At 44.5% G+C, this 17,515-nt stretch overlaps 1 protein-coding gene across 2 annotated transcripts in view; it reads left to right on the top strand.

Moving 5' to 3' along the window:
* LOC115851733 (zinc finger CCCH-type antiviral protein 1-like) overlaps positions 1–17,515 on the top strand; it is a 184,598-nt gene that overhangs the window by 134,174 nt on the left and 32,909 nt on the right. For both annotated transcript variants that reach the window (XM_060305258.1, XM_030853948.2), the window contains 4 exons: positions 3,723–3,925; positions 6,563–6,786; positions 7,731–7,884; positions 13,748–14,065. In XM_060305258.1, the coding sequence (XP_060161241.1) occupies positions 3,723–3,925; positions 6,563–6,786; positions 7,731–7,884; positions 13,748–14,065 (899 nt within the window). The remainder of the gene's footprint in view (positions 1–3,722; positions 3,926–6,562; positions 6,787–7,730; positions 7,885–13,747; positions 14,066–17,515) is intronic.

A 17,515-nucleotide genomic window follows, 5' to 3' on the forward strand; every position in this document is an offset into this window, starting at 1 on the left:
GTCCATTTTATTGGCATAGAGTTGCTTGTAGTAGTCTCTTAGGATGCTTTGTATTTCTGCGGTGTCTGTTGTAAGTTCTCCTTTTTCATTTCTAATTTTATTGATTTTAGTCATCTCCCTCTTTTTCTTGATGAGTCTGGTTAATGATTTATCAATTTTGTTTATCTTCTCAAAGAACCAGCTTTTAGTTTTATTGATCTTTGCTATTGTTTTCTTTGTTTCTATTTCATCTATTTCTGCTCTGATCTTTATGATTTCTTTCCTTCTGCTAACTTTGAGTTTTGTTTGTTCTTCTCTCTCTGGTTCCTTTAGGTGTAAGGTTAGATTGTTTATTTGAGATTTTTCTTATTCCTTGCGGTGGGCTTGTATAGCTATAAACTTCCCTCTTAGAACTGCTTTTGCTGCATCCCATAGGTTTCGGATTGTCGTGTTTTCATTGTCTATTGTCTCTAGGTATTTTTTGATTTCCTCTTTGGTTTCTTCAGTGATCTCTTGGTTATTTAGTAACGTATTGTTCAGCCTCCATGTATTTGTGTTTTCTACGTTTTTGTCCCTGTAATTCATTTCTAATCTCATAGCGTTGTGGTCAGAAAAGATTCTTGATATGATTTCAGTTTTCTTAAATTTACTGAGGCTTGATTTGTGACCCAAGATGTGATCTATCCTGGAGAATGTTCCGTGTGCACTTGAGAAGAAAGTGTAATCTGCTGTTTTTGGATGGAATGTCCTATAAATATCAATTAAATCTATCTGGTCTGTTGTGTCATTTAAAACTTCTGTTTCCTTATTTATTTTCATTTTGGATGATCTGTCCCTTGGTGTAAGGGAGGTGTTAAAGTCCACCACTATTATTGTGTTACTGTCGATTTCCTATTTTATAGCTGTTAGCATTTGCCTTATGTGTTGAGGTGCTCCTATGTTGGGTACATATATATTTATAATTGTTATATCTTCTTCTTGGATTGATCCCTTGATCATTATGTAGTATCCTTCCCTGTCTCTTGTAACATGCTTTATTTTAAAGTCTATTTTATCTGATATGAGTATTGCTACTGTAGCTTCCTTTTGATTTCCATTTGCATGGAATATCTTTTTCCATCCCCTCACTTTCAGTCTGTATGTGTCCCTAGGTCTGAAGTGGGTCTCTTGTAGACAGCATATATATGGGTGTTGTTTTTATATTCATTCAGCAAGCCTGTGTCTTTTGGTTGGAGCATTTAATCTATTCAAGTTTAAGGTAATTATCGATATGTATGTTCCTATTACCATTTTCTTAATTGTTTTGGGTTTGTTTTTGTAGGTCCTTTTCTTCTCTTGTGTTTCCCACTTAGAAAAGTTCCTTTAGCATTTGTTGTAGAGCTGGTTTGGTGGTGCTGAATTCTCTTAGCTTTCGCTTGTCTGTAAAGCTTTTGATTTCTTCATCGAATCTGATTGAGATCCTTGCAGGGTAGAGTAATCTTGGTTGTAAGTTCTTCCCTTTCATCACTTTAAGTATATCATGCTACTTCCTTCTGGCTTGTAGAGTTTCTGCTGAGAAATCAGCTGTTAACCTTATGGCAGTTCCCTTGTATATTATTTGTCGTTCTTCCCTTGCTGCTTTTAATAATTTTTCTTTGTCTTTAATTTTTACCAATTTGATTACTATGTGTCTTGGCGTGTTTCTCCTTGGGTTTATCCTATATGGGACTCTGCGCTTCCTGGACTTGGGTGGCTATTTCCTTTCCCGTGTTAGGGAAGTTTTCGACTACAATCTCTTCACATATTTTCTCTGATCCTTTCTCTCTGTCTTCTCCTTCTGGGACCCCTATAATGCGAATGTTGTTGCGTTTAATGTTGTCCCAGAGGTCTCTTAGGCTGTCTTCATTTCTTTTCATTCTTTTTTCTTTGTTCTGCAGCAGTGAATTCCACCATTCTGTCTTCCCAGTCACTTATCCGTTCTTCTGCCTCAATTATTCTGCTATTGATTCCTTCTAGTGTAGTTTTCATTTCAGTTATTGTATTGTTCATCTCTGTTTGTTTGTTCTTTAATTCTTCTGGGTCTTGGTTAAACATTTCTTGCATCTTTTCGATCTTTGCCTCCATTCTTTTTCCAAGGTCCTGGATCATCTTCACTATCATTATTCTGAATTCTTTTTCTGGAAAGTTGCCTATATCCACATCATTTAGTTGTTTTTCTGGGGTTTTATCTTTTTCCTTCATCTGGTACATAGCCCTCTGCCTTTTCATCTTGTCTGTCTTTCTGTGAATGTGGTTTTTGTTCCACAGGCTGCAGAATTGTAGTTTTTGCTTCTGTTGTCCGCCCTCTTGCTCAACACTTTTTTTACACTGAGGGGAAACCTGTATATTTTTCACTTATGCTCGAGGTTTCAAAACTTAGGCTTTTGTTTAAAAATAGTTTTGGCATGCCTTCACTTCTTCTCTCGGCCTGTTGGCCATTTATTTTCAAGCAGTGTCCAGAGCGTCTAGAGGTGACCTGTGGCTTAGAGGGAGGGCATGTGGGATCTTAGTGTGTCTAACTGGAGAGTTCTTTCCATCCATTCAGCCCCTCTTCATCTCTTTCTTTGCCTTTAAAAAAAATTTTTTTTTTTAAATTTTATTTTTGGCTTCATTAGGTCTTCATTGCTGCATGCGGGCTTTCTTTAGTTGCAGTGAGTGGGGGCTACTCTTCGTTGTGGTGCATGGGCTTCACATTGCAGTGGCTTCTCGTTGCGGAGCATGGGCTCTAGGCGTGTTGGCTTCAGTAATTGGGGCACGCGGGCTCAGTAATTGTGGCACGTGGGCTCAGTAGTTGTGGTGCACGGGCCTAGTTGCTCCGCGGCATGTGGGATCTTCCCCAACTAGGACTCGAACCCGTGTCCCCTGCACTGGCAGGCAGAATCCCAACCACTGCACCACCAGGGAAGACCCTCTTTGCCTTTTTAAAATTAAAGTTTATTTGGATTATTTCTATTATAAAAGTAATACTGACTAGAGAAAATCCACGTTACAGAAAATACAAGAAATTGGAGAACATTACTCATACCAAGATCCAGTCTCTGTTAAAGTGTTTTTCTATCTTTTTTTCTATACATTTAAATATTTTTCTTTTTTGCAGTTCCGGTTACTTAAAATAATTACCCTTATCTGTTTTTAAAGTGGGAACTAATTCCATGCAGGCAGTAGCTTTTTCTTCTCCTGACTCTTCATTTTCTTTCTTCATCAGAACTGAGAAGGCAGAAGCCTTAATCATTCACTGGTACTTGCCAGCAGGTCCACAATCCCCTGGTCTTTTGTTATCTCAACAGTGTAATTGCCTTGCAACTGAATTTATATCACTTCAAATGAGCATGGACATTCAGAGCTGCCATAAGTGTTGTCCTCCAAGTTCTGTAAATTGCTACTGGCCTACCCGCGTCAGGCTTCTCCTGTCCTTTACCCTGTCTTACTGAAGACTTTGAAACACCTTTAGACAAAACAGGGCCACTTGGGGCACATAATGTCGTAGTGATTTTTATACCTTGCCTATGGATATTTGTAATTTTTAATGAGACTGAAGGAGACACTACTTATCCCAGACAATTTAAGTTCGAATAGTGACATTTCAAGTACTCTGCCTTGGAGTTGGGGATGTGTTTTTGGTCAGGGGCCCATCTGACGATTCTTTAAGAAATCCCTAATTGTGATGATTTGCTCTTTCTTTACAATGACTTTATTTCTTAATTTTTCTTTTCCTTCTGTTCCAGGGGCAGCACCCAGCTCGGGGAATGAGCAGCATTCGTCAGCCTCCATCTTTGAGCATGTGGACAGGATCTCCCGCTCCTCGGAGGCCAGTCGGCGGGTCCCCAATAAGATTCAGCTGATCGCCATGCAGCCCATCCCGGCACCCCCAGTTCCACACCCCATCCTGGCCGACCGAGTGGCCGAAACCAACAAAATTAACAAAGAGGTATTTGGTTTTATGAAAAAGTACATTAATAAAAAAAGAAAAACCTTACATTCTCATTTGGTCACTGCTTAAAAATGAAGTTAGTGTCAAAAATATGAGCTAAAGTTAGGAGCTGCTCACAGATGTTCTTAATTTAAAATCTGGTACTCAGTGTTTTTAGATCACATACCATTCAAGGACACTAGTAGGCACACTGGTGGATGTGCAGATTAAAGACAAGGGGTGGCTATCCTGAGAAAGTCCGCCTTAGCCCGTGGCTGGGGTTTGGGGATTTGGATCTTGGAAAGATTCCCACCATTCCCAGAATGGAGTGGCTCGCTGTGCCTAAACTGTTTGTACAAGCAACATGATTTTTGCTGAGCGACTCTTTCTTCTGGGAGTCTGGAATTTTGGTACATGCTAGGCAGAGGGTGCCTATGTGACCGGCCTCCAGTAAACATCCTGGGCATTGAGTCTCTAATGAGCTTCCCTGGTAGACGTGTCGCATGCGTTGTCACAACTCATTGCTGGAGGAGTTCACATCCTGCGTGACTTTTCTGGGAAAGGACTCTTGGAAGCTGTGCCTGGTTTCCTCCAGACCTCACCCTATGTGCCATTCCTCTATGCTGGTTTTGCTTTGTGTCCTTTTGCTGTAATAAATTGGACTTACATTCTGAGTCCTGAGAGTTCTCCTAGTGAATTGTTGAATGTGGGGTAATCTTGGGACCACAGTAGACTCTGTGATGCCTGATAGATCTGCTCTGGCCCCAAACATCTAAGTAAGTCTTGGGAAGAAACTGTATTTCCAGTGACTCCTGGAACAGTGAGATAGATCTGCTTTCCTCCTAAGATTTCGGGAACCAGAAGGCCGGGTCACGTCACTGTTAACTTGAACTTGAGGAGTTTGGCCTGGTCTGGACCATGAGTGGAATGAATGCTGTTTAGGGTCGCACACATGGTGGCATCATGACTGTCAGTTTCTTGCCTCTAAGAAATACCTGCTGCTGTTGTGAGTTCTGCCAGGTGAACTAATAATTGATGCAATTCAATCCTTAAAGTGGATCATCTTACAGAAGTCTTAGCAAGAGTTCTTACACATTCTCCTCTCCACACCTCATTGGCTCCTTGCCAAGGCCATGACCAGAAGAACGTGTGTCATGGGTTCAAGGTGACACATGCTGTCCCTTCTCACTGATGCTCAGGAGCCCTGACCCTGCATGACCCCGGTCCTAGCCTAGACCTATGACCCCATCAGTCCTGTGTGTTGCATGTGCCTCACATGGCCATGAGTAAGCACCCTGGAGTAGGTTCTCCGTGTGGCCAAAAAAAGAAGAGAATAAGCTCACCAGCCCTCACAACTGGATAGCACTCATCGCCACTTTTTTCTTTTACTATCTTTAAAATGTATTTGATGCATGCATATGGTATAGGAAACATATATATTGATTATAAAGCATAAAGTGAAAGCCCAACTTAAGAACAAGAGCATTATCAGTACTGGTGCACCTACCGGTAGGCTCCATACATCTCAGTGGAAATGTTTTCTTTTTAGGAGGTTCTGGTGCACATTCCTAGCATGTCTTGGTCCTCCTGTGGGGACCTCACATATTTTAAAGAACAGTTAGATCCTGATAGAGTAAGAGGGGCTTCCTGAATCATCCTGCTGGGAAGTTGTCAAGAATCTCATCCACCTGCCCCTCCCTCAAGCCGTCGCAAGGAGCACGTGGCTCCTCGTCCACTGTGGCGTGGCCAGGAGCGTCCCACCTTGTCTTAGACGTTGCTTCTGCTCTCTTCTCCCAGTCGGATGCCTAGTTTGGTTTCCCTTTTTCCCTCTGTCTCCATCTCGCTTGCTGTTAAGTCCTCTGAAGCTGGGCTAAGGGCTTAGAAAACCAGGGGAGGCACCTCCATGAAGGAAAGCATTCCCCGTCTGCTCTCCCTGATAGCTCAGCCGACCTGCCGCTCCCGGAGCTGTGGCCTTGTTCCCCCAGACCTGCGTCTGCATTCCTGCTTCTGGCCCTCAGCACCTTGGTGCCTTCCCTGCACACCCTCTGCCCACTTCCCTCCCTCCCCTGCTTCAGAACCAGCCGGCTCTTGGAGACCTCGTTCAGGCCCCTTGTAGCCAGCGAGGATGTGTTTCCATACGTGTCGATTTTCCACTTTGAGGAGGGGTGTCTCATGACTGGGGGCTTGTTTTGGTAACACTAAGCATCATTAGTAAATGGGTATTTTATTGTATAATGCAAATATCTTCTTTCACTCTGTCTTAATTTAAAAATCTCTAAAGTAGTGATATTATTGGGTATGGAAAATATTTACTCTTTTCTCGGGTCGTATGACATATAGTTGTCACTGTCTCTCAGTATCTTCAAAGTTGCCACTGGCCTGTTTCCCGGGTTTGAGTTCTTTTGCCCTGTTTGGGGGCCGATACCACGGCTTCCCGCGTCCCACCCACCACGTGGAGTGTGGGGATACAGCTCCGGATGATGGAGGTTCCCCACGCCCCGTGTGGGTGTGCCTATCCCTGTCACCCCTTCGGGGCCTCGTGGGAGCCTAGGACAGCCGGGGGCGGGTGGAGGAGAGTCGCAGGAAGGCCTCCCAGCTGCTTTCTCTGCGTGGTCCCAGAGACCGTCAGAACGTTCCGTCTGTCTCGTTTCCCAGATCCAGACAGCGCTGCGGCACAAGTCGGAGATCGAGCACCATCGGAACAAGATCCGGCTCCGCGCCAAGCGCCGCGGGCACTACGAGTTCCCGGTGCTGGACGAGCTGTCGTCGGGAGACACGCGGGAGCGGCACCGCGTGTACCGCAGGGCGCAGATGCAGATCGACAAGATCCTGGACCCCACGGCCAGCGTGCCCTCTGTGTTCATAGAGCCCAGGAAGAGGTGGGCCCCGAGCCGGGCCGGAGGCCCCTGCTGCAGGGCTACAATGGCTCGGCTGTGGAGGGGGCGGGGAGAAGTCTCTGCAAGCGACTCCAGGCTGGGTAGGCTGGGAGGCCGCCATCCCACCTGGAGGTCACCTGTGGTGAAGGCTGCATTCATTCCACCCCAGTGGCCCCGGAGCACCTCCCTGGGTTTCGTGTCTCCTGGAATTCAGACTTCTGAAAAGGTGGCGCCGTCCTTCTCAGAGGGCTCCAGGGCTCCCTCTCCCTGCCTCTCTTCTTCAGCTCTCACCCCCAGCATCTCCACCCCCCGTGCTTGGTCACCAGTTCGGCCGGGCGCACAGCCGCTCTCAGAGTCTCGGTCTCTTGGTCTCCCAGGCCCTTGCCCCCTAATGCAGAGGCATTTTGTGTAAGATCAGCTCTCGTTTGTGTCTTGCTCTGCTCACACCTATGCTGGCTTGGGCTGCCTGCCGGGTGGACCCTGGACTCCTGTACCTAGCAGGGCACTGCCTTTCACCCAGCTGCTCCCCCCTCCGCCCAGCAGCACAGAGGAACTGCCGCCCCCTAGGCGGCGGCCTCATTGCCCCCCAAACATTCATCTGCATTCCTGTTTCTGGCCCTCCACACGGTCCTGCCTGCACCTCACACTTGCCCCACTTCCCTGCCCGTCCGCAGATCCTACTCATTTTTTAAGACCTAGATCAGGCCACAGGTAGCCAGCGGTGATACTATTCTCTGTTGTTCCGTGTGTTTAGTATAGTCTGCCCCGGTGGACTGTGAGCTTTCTTAGAGCAGAGACTGTGTCTTACACATTGTTTGCATCCTGTGGGGTGTTTACCACAGGGGCTAGCAGGTCCTAGGCACGCAGAAAATACTTGGCGTTTAGTTGATGAGCCCATGGCTGGAAGGTTATTTCCTATGAAGATAACCTCTCTTTTCTCCTGGCAGCTCCAGGATAAAACGTTCTCCTAAACCACGCCGGAAACATCAGGTCAATGGCTGCCCCGGAGATGCTGAGAAGGACAGACTTATCACCACAGACAGCGACGGCACTTACAAACGGCCCCCTGGTGTCCACAACTCTGCCTATATTGGTTGCCCGGTGTGTAATGTTGAGCCTTGCTTCTGGTCGCTCTTAGGGAGAGGAGAATGAGCAGTGACGGCTGCTGCCCTGGGTGATGCTGATGCCCAGTAGGGGATGCTCCAGGGCCAGCTAGGTTGTGAGGCGCGTAGGGTGGGGAAGGGGTGGGCACTTCCTTTGAAGAAGGACTCGAGTCATACAGACCAAGGGGCTGCTGGGGGAGCCCTCTGGAAACACACTCAGTGTTTTTACTTCCTATTAAGCAAACCCTGTCCTCTCAGGCTTCAGAATGGCAACTTCTCGAGGTTAATTGGAAAACAGAGAGAAGCGTCCAGAAAGTTTCTTTTTTCTTCCCTTCATCAGAGAGTTGTTTGGGTTTCATGGTGGTAGGAGGGACATTTAGGGTTTTGTCCCATCGTCTGTTCTTGGAGTGCTAAGAGGATATTACATTTGCTAATATATATATATATCTAGTTTTAAAGGAAGAAAGAGCTTAATGGAAATTAAGAAACAGGGAGTTAAACATTTTTTTCCAAAGGAAAGGGGCACAGAGTTGCTTGTAGTGTTAAAGCAGACGTTGACAGCATTAAGACACATACAGACCCCACTGAGCAGGGAAGAAAGGGCCAGCCTCCTCAAGGGGCCGTGAGAAATACAGACACAAAGACACACCAAGACAGAGCCGGAGCCCCACGTTCCCAGTGTGTCTGGCAGCACCGGGACACAAAGTGCACGTCTGTAGCCCTGTGCCAGGGTGATGCCCTTTCTCGTTGCACAAGACCACCTTTCTCCTTCTGGAGACAAAGTTACAGACCCATCCTTTTTAGAGAGAAATTAGCCAAACACATTCTTGGAGAAGGAGTTTGTGATGTACATGATCACTCAGTTAGAGCTTAGGTAACCAGTGATTTCTTATTTGAGTTTTATATTTTATCTCTCAAATTACACAGATAACTAACACTGAGAGGCACTAAACAGAATTACACATACGTGCCAAATACCATACTGACATTGGGGCTAAATATAATTGTCGTGACCATCTGAAAGAACCAGGGTTTCCCTTTGGAACTTGCTGTGTTTCTGGTGTCCTGAGACTGACAATCCCTTCGTAACTGGCTCATGAGGATTGGTGTGATTCCCGTGGGTTGGAATGTCTACGAATTAGGCTGCTTTGCTCCCCAACAGAATGAATGAATCCTTTCTGAAGGCTGTGAATGAATTCCTCAGGTGAGGGAACCTCAGGCAGTTCTCACAGTAGATGGCGCTCCTGAGCCGCTGCCGTGTTTTTGGACCGGTGTTTGGGCGTCTGTGGTGTGTGGCTTGATCTGGGGGGGGGCCGTTCCCTTGACTCCCCAGGATGGTCCCCTGGAGCTTTCGTTTTTGTTTCATCCGGGATCTCAGAGATCCTGTTGTGTGAAACCGATGAGCAGAAGAAGGGGGAGCATTTCTTCTTCCCTCTTAGCTTCCAGAGCCCCAGGGCTCCTTCTCTGAGACAAATCTGTAGGAGAGCCTTTGCAGTCCCGCACGTTCTTTTTTCAGTAGCCCTGAGTTCCATCATCCAGTGCCATTGAGTTTTGTGAGGAAATAACCTGTCCTCCCCTTGCCCTCTCAATGACCATAAATCAGGCCTCTTTCATGGTGGCCCAGACTATCCTTCTTCTCCTTGCTTTTTTTCTTAGCAGAAAGCACAGAGGTTCCTCCCTCAGCTGGTGGGAAGAAGCCCTTCCCTGGAGAACACTAACTCAGTCAGCTGCTTCATCCCACATGGCTCCATTTTTCAAAGGTTCCCTAATAAGAAATTCTTCCTCAGATGGACTTTTTACTTTCTCTCCCTAAAAATTCTGAAACATATATATATATTTTTAATACTTATATTGTATGATTTTTGTTTATTTTTTAATTTTATATTGGAGTATAGTTGATTTACAATATTGTGTTAGTTTCAGGTGTACAGCAAAGTGATTCAGTTATACATATACGTATATCTGTTCTTTTTTTTTTTTTTTTTTTTTTGCGGTACTCGGGCCCCTCACCGCTGTGGCCTCTCCCGCTGCGGAGCACAGGCTCCAGACGTGCAGGCTCAGCGGCCATGGCTCATGGGCCCAGCCACACCACGGCATGTGGGATCTTCCCGGACTGGGGCATGAACCCGTGTCCCCTGCATCGGCAGGCGGACTCTCAACCACTGCGCCACCAGGGAAGCCCCATATATCTATTCTTTTTCAGATTTTTTTCCCATATAGGTTATTACAGAAGATGGAGTAGAGTTCCCTGTGCTGTACAGTAGGTCCTTGTTGTATATGTTAATCCCAACCTCCTAATTTATACCTCCCCCCACCTTTCCCCTTTGGTAACCATAAATTTGTTTTCTAAGTCTGTGAGTCCGATGAAACATATACCTTCACAGATAATGCCTTTTTGGGAACTCACCTTTTCTTAGGTAGTATTTCATCTTGAAGATTATACTAGACATACATTTTTTTTTTTTTTTTTTTGCGGTATGCGGGCCTCTCACCGTTGTGGCCTCTCCCGTTGCGGAGCACAGGCTCCGGATGCGCAGGCTCAGCGGCCATGGCTCACGGGCCCAGCCACTCTGCAGCATGTGGGATCTTCCCGGACCGGGGCACGAACCCGTGTCCCCCGCATCGGCAGGCGGACTCTCAACCGCTGCGCCACCAGGGAAGCCCTAGACCTACATGTTTTTGAACTGTCTTGAATTATATGCTTTCGCCTCAAAATATCTTCTTCTTGAGAGCTCTCTTCTCCTGAGGTGAAAGAAATATTTCTGGACTTCTTGTAACTAGGGCTACCATTATAATTCAAGCCTCAGCAAACATTGACCCTCAGGCAAATCCGGCCTGCTGTCTGCTTTTGTAAATAAAGTTTTATTGGAACACAGCCACACCCATCATTTTTGTGTTATCTATGGCTGCTCTTGCTACAGTGGCAGAGTTGAGTAGCTGTATGGCTCATGAAGCCTAAACTATTTGCTTCTGGCCCCTTATGGAAGTTTGTCAATGCTGATATAATTTATTATCCAAGCCAGACACTTGTGAGGGTGAAAGGAGATGCTGTTAATTATCCTGGGACGACAAGCATGAACTGAGCTTGTCCTGGGCCAACCATGGTGCGTGATCACTCTCTTATAATACGAAGGATTGCAAAGAGGCACCAGGATACATCGTCTCTGATGACTAAAGGTAAAAAAGTTCTCGTGTATTTCTCAGGAGTGATAGGTGAACATGTATCTGTGCAAAGGAAACAAGTTGAATATCAAAGTCATCAAACTTGGGGGCTTCCCTGGTGGCACAGTGGTTAATAATCTGCCTGCCAACGCAGGGGACACGGGTTCGAGCCCTGGTCTGGGAAGATGCCACGTGCCATGGAGCAGCTAAGCCCGCGCGCCACAACTTCTGAACCTGCGCTCTAGAGCCCGCGAGCCACAGCTACTGAAGCCCGTGCGCCTAGAGCCCGTGCTCCGCAGTAAGAGAAGCCACCACGATGAGAAGACTGCGCACCACAAGGAAGAGTAGCCCCTGCTCGCCGCAACTAGAGAAAGCCCGTGCGCAGCAATGAAGACCTGACGCAGCCAAAAATAAGTAAAATAAATTAAAACAAAGTCATCAAACTTGGATTCAAGAGAATGGAATTCAAATTCCAACTCAGGGATCCTGGGTAAATCTCAGCTTCTGAAGATCACAGTTATTCATTTCTTATTAAGTACCATCTACATGTGAAACACTGTTGGATGTTGGGACATAGGAAAATGAACAAGACCTCTTCTTGGCCTGCAGGTTGCTAATAGTCTAGCTTGCGAAGTGTGGAGGCAGCAAGAAGACCAGAGAACAGGAAGCTCTGACATCACGGCTCTGTAGTTCTTTGCCTTCTTGGCAGGATTCATGGGATCAGTGAGACTCCAAGGGGACCTCACTTCACACCTTCACAACATGTCTCTCTTGCTGTAAAAGTTAAACCTTCTTTAAAGTTATGACTACTGAGGGTGAGACTGGCAGTGGCTATAGCTCTTAAGGACTCTCTTCAAGTGTATGTAGGGTTTGTCCCCCACCTTGGAGTCTCAGTTTAGGCTGTGGCCACACCGCTGTCTTCCCTGCAGTGCGGTTACCCAGTCAGCTCCTGGAACCACCGTCAGGAACATCGCTTCTGGCTTCGGAGAGACCCTCTTACTTACCAGCAGGATGTTTTTACAGACATGCTTATCCTCTTCTCCATGAAGTGTTAGGTTGGGGGCTTTCTACTGACTACATTCTTCCCCATCTGCTCCTCGAGAAAACCGAGAACGGAAGAAGGGGATGAGTGTGGGCCGTTTTTTGCACCTTGTAAGGAGAGGAACACAGAGTCTTGCCAATGCTACGTCATAAACCAGAGACCTTTGGGGCCCCGAATCCTTACCTTGATGACTAAGTCATTTAGTAGAACTTTACTGGGATATTGTGTTTCTGAGAAACAGTCTCGCAGGACTAAGTGTGTATTGTACCTTGGAGTGAGACCATCCACTCGCTGTTGTGAAGGGCAGAGCACCTGCCCATCTCAGGGGGGCAGTCTCTACCTAATGGCACTTGTTTCTGTCGAGGGTGAGGGCCCAGTGATGCCAGGGCTTCCAGGTCTGCCAAGAGAATCCAGAACTCTTTGAGTTTTAGTAGGAAATTTTCAGATTTTTAAAATATTGCCCATCTATTTTTTAAAGACTGGTGTGGGCTAAGCAAAACAGGTCTGTGAGCTGTTGGTGGGTTTGCCAGTACGTTATCTGGTTTTCTTTCTATTTGGAGTTAAGCAGCTGCTGCTGTTAAGTGTTTGACACTGGTGTGAATAATAACGGATCATTGCTGGACAGACCATAGTCATTACGAAGCATTTTAGGCAGTTGGCTAAGAGGAAGGACGTGTCTCTGCAAGAGAGATTTTCTTTGTAAGAGACTCACTGATCCAAAGCGATATGGGAATGCCTTCCTTTGGCCCTCATGCAGAGTGATCCAACGAGGGGTCACCAGCCCCCACCAGCAGAACCTCTTCTCTTTTCAGTGTGTCAGTTGTAGTCATTGTGATGTTTGGCCTTCTGGGGCCACTGAGACCAGGAAGGCCTCTTCTTCCATTGGTTCCTTGTTTTGTTTCTTACAGTTTACCGAGTATATATTATGACAACATTTGGCTCAGAAGGTAGTATCAGGAAATAAGATTTTTAAAAAATCTTAATTGTTACTTATGTCCCTGCCTCTTTGACAGTGGGTATAGAATATAATTTAAACTTTTCTTGTTGACTCATGTTATCCAGGGATACCACCATTTAAAAGAAGTTAGTTTCTGAACAAATAATTGACACTATTTACTGTTTGTAAAGAGTTGTCGTAATAGGTATTAAAATGGTTTATACACACGTAGTTATAATATCGTGGTGCCTTTGAACTCTTCTGCGGGTGTATAGGGCGAATACACCTACACAACAATAGGTGCATTCTTCCTATTTTTAATAGTCAATAGACTGCTTTAGTTTTGGGTTTCTGTATCTAGGGAAAGTCAACTAGGTATTTTAATATATAGACTCTGACACATCATTTTTGGTTGCTAGGGGCTTTCAGGAAAACATGTGCACTTCCAGGTACTGAGATACATTTCAGGGAGTTGATTGAGTTTTGCTGGACAAATGACTGTGGAATAATTTTACTTTTTTATTTCTTCTGATTCAAACTTTTTGCCTCCATGAAAGGTAATGCACATTCCTCAGCTGTGATTTGAAAAATTCTTATGGTAAACCCATTCCTCAATGTCAGTGAAAATTGTTAAATTCTTTTTCAGTCCTAGAGTTTTGTTTCTGGGTCTCCACAGAAGCTCGTGTCTGATTCTTCACTTTGCTGTTTCCCCCACTATAGTCTGATCCCGACCTCCCAGCAGATGTGCAGACACCGTCTTCAGCTGAGCTGGGGAGGTATCCAGGCCTGCCCTTCCCGGCCTCCCAGTACATCCCGCCCCAGCCGTCCATCGAGGAGGCGCGGCAGACCATGCACTCCCTCCTGGATGATGCTTTTGCCCTCGTGGCCCCCAGCAGCCAGCCCCCTAACACTGCAGCTGCAGGCCCTGGGGTCCCAGCCGGCCTGCCTGTGAACAGCACCCCTTCCCGGGAAGAGAGACGAGCCACCCAGTGGGGGTCCTTCTACAGCCCAGCTCAGACGGCCAACAACCCATGCAGTGTAAGTGTGGACCTTCTAGAATTCTCTTATGGGCAAGATGTCGGAGCTTTGTTGCCTGACTGCCTCGTTTTCAGGATCCCTGCAATACTCTTGTTGGATTTGATTGGAATTAAAGCTTGGATGATGAGTCTTAGTTTTTATTATCTTCTAGGTTAATACTCAGTGTTGAAAGCATTCTTTTGTGCAACTCAGGTGTTTTGTGCAGGTATCTTCCTGAGTTCCCTTTGTTATCATGAAATATAGGTGGAGTATGTGTCAAAATATATTCTCATTGATGTCTCCATAAGAGGTACAGTTAAGAATGTACTAGAATCATTAAGTTTCTTTGTGTAGGCCACCTGGGACTGAAGAGGTGAGGTGAGGGTCTGGGTGTAGGCAGCTAGTCCACAAGTAGCCAAGCAGTTCTTTTCAAATACCAGATTTCCATCTTGGGAGTTGACATTTCAGTGTTTCATCTGTCTTTGTGATCCTTTATGTTTTTCGTATTCAGTCAGACCTTTCAAATGTACCTTCTCAAGTCACGGAGAAGAAGTAGAACTCAAGGATGTAGCATTAAATATTATTTTTTGCTAATTTCAGATTAAACGATCAGACTGAAACATTTGACTCTGGAAAGATGTTAATAGGTTACAATTTAAATTTCTTCTTCAAGGAGTGTTTATACAGGGTTCCTCTAATTTTGTTAATCATATTAAGGTTAAATTGGGTGGTAATAAACATATGTTAAAAGAATTTTCATCTCTGAAATTGGTATGAATTTTGAAAGTATGCTCTTCTCAATAGATTGTTTCCTTCAAGACATGGTGGGCCTGAGGTATAGATAACGGCTACCATGCGGGGAAAAATATTCAATCTGGTCATTGTTGTTTTAAATATAAAAATATAGATAGTTTCAACAATAACTATTAAACTACTTCATAATTACAGTTGGTATATAATTGTAACTGGTAGTTTATAATCTTTAAGGAAATGGATGATACTGAACAAAACTCGGTGATGAAATGAATTTGACTATAGCTGCTGTCTGTTTAAGCTTCTCTCATTTGTTTATTCATTCAAATATATTTATGGAGCACCTGCCATGTTCTGGGTGCTCGGGAAACAGAGGTGCGTGATGCACTACTCCAGCTCTTACGTCCCAGTGCGGGTATGTGGACAGTTGAAGCAGTAACTTCGTACAGCACAGTGTGGCAGGTGTCATGGCAAGAGGAAAGTATGTGGGGGGAGCACTTGACTGAAAGTGCTTGGGAAGGATTTTATAGACAAAACGAAATCTAAGTGGAAGTCTGAGGGTCATTAGTGGTTATCAATTAAAGAAGAATATTTCAGGTAGTGGGGAAGCTATCAGAGACACAGAAGTGAAAGTGTCTGGTACAGACTCCCTCTTCTGGACAAGACGGAGGAAAGGATCTAGATTTACCTTCTCTCCAGAAACAACTAAAGTAACTGAACAAAATCTGTGGGTTTTCACAACATTGGTCGTTAGAGATGAGTAGAACCCTACAGTCACCCCAACTGTCTTGAGAGAGTTTCTAGTCTTGAGAGAGTTTCTAGCTACGGTGCAGGGCGGAAGACCCCAGGCAGAGCTCAGTGGTCTCCCTGAGTTGAGAAAACAGAGTTGAGAGTCTGGGGAGGAAAAGGCAGCTAGAGTTCACAATAGACAGTGCAGGAAAGCAGAGAGATGCACAGAGAGAGAATTCCAGAGAGCTGCATGGAATCTTCACTTGAGTACTGACCAGTTTTAAGTACAGAACTACTCCCAAAAGATTAGCGGGAACAATCCTCAGAGCTCACATAAGCGTGGGAATATGTTCCTGCTGTGGGCTGAATTGTATTCCCCCCAAGTTTGTATGTTGAAGCCTAAACCCCCATGCGAATATATTGGAGATAGAGTCCTGAAGGAGGAAATTAAGGTTAAATGAGGTCATAAGGTTGGAACCTTGATCTGATAGAACTGATGCCCTTACAAGAAGAGAAAGAGATGCCAGAGCTCTCTCTCCACCATATGAGAATACAAGAAGGCAGCTGTCCACAAACCAGGAAGAGAACTCTCACCAACAACTGAACCCTGCTGGAAACTTGATTGTGGATTTTCCAGCCTCCAGAACTGTGAAAAAGTAAATTTCTGTTATTTAAGCCACCCAATCTGTGATATTTTGTTATGGCAGCCTGAGATGACTAATACAGTTTCTTTTGTACCAGTGTGAAAGACCTCATAATTCATGGAGCCTCGATTAGAGTGCTCAGAGCTGCTCTCATTCTACCTAACACAGAAAAAAAGTAAGACCTGAACCTGAACAAAGCTCAAGAATATTTATAAAGAAAACCAAAACTATACAGTATCCAGCAAGGTCAACTTAATACTCAAAATCTGGCATCCAATCAAACTAACCAGACCAGCAGAGAAGCAAGAAAATGGCATAGATGGTAGCATTAGTAGACAGAGATATTAAAAGAATTATAATGGAGTTCTGTATGTTCAAGAAACTAGAGGAAAGAGTGAACATATTAATTAGAAGCATTGAAAATATTAAAGGATACAAATCAAATTTTGAAATGAAAACTATAATGTCTGAGATGAAAAATATGTACTGGATGGGATAAATGGCAGATTAGATTTGCAGAAGAAAAGATTAGTAAGCCTGAATGCATAGTAATAAAGACTATACAACATGAAACAAAGAGAGTAAGTATTAGACTAAAAGATGAATAGCTCATTAGTGAGCTGTGGGACAACTTTAAGTAGACTAATATACATGTAATTGGAGTTCTTGAAGGAGCAGAGAGGGTGTCAGAAAGAAATAAAGGAATAATTTTTTCTGAATTTGATTTAAACTGTAAATCTGCAGATCCACAAATTTGATGAACCATATGCACAAGAAATATGAGGAAAACGATACCAAAAATACGATGAAATTGCTTAAAATAAGTGATAAAGATCTTTAAATTATCCAGAGAAAAAGGGCAGATAACATACAGTGGAACAAAAGTAAGGATGACAGCAGAATTCTCATTGTCCAGAAAACAGTGGAACAAATATTTAAAGAACTGAAAGAAAAAACTGTCAACCTAGAATTCTATATCCAGTGAAGACCTCTTTTAAAAACTAAGGTGAAATAAAACCTTTTTCAGACACACAAAAGCTGAAAGAATGCATCACTGGCAGACCTGCTTTACAAGCAATGTTACAGAAAGTCCTTTAGGCAGAAGTAAAATATACCAGATAAAGATCTGGACCTTCATAAATGAATGAAAAGCACTAGAAATGTAAATATGTGGGTAATCGTAGGAAACTTTTTTCTTCATTATTTAAATCTTTTAAAAAGGTAATTGACTGTTTAAAGCAAAGTAGTAACAAAGTATTGTGGGGTAGAAGTAAAATGTCTGAAAACTATAGCACCCAGACCAGATGGGGAGAAGTAGAAGGGGACTGTTTTAATGTTCTTACAC

The sequence above is a fragment of the Globicephala melas genome, chromosome 9 (genome assembly GCF_963455315.2).
Source record: "Globicephala melas chromosome 9, mGloMel1.2, whole genome shotgun sequence".
NCBI lineage: Eukaryota > Metazoa > Chordata > Mammalia > Artiodactyla > Delphinidae > Globicephala > Globicephala melas.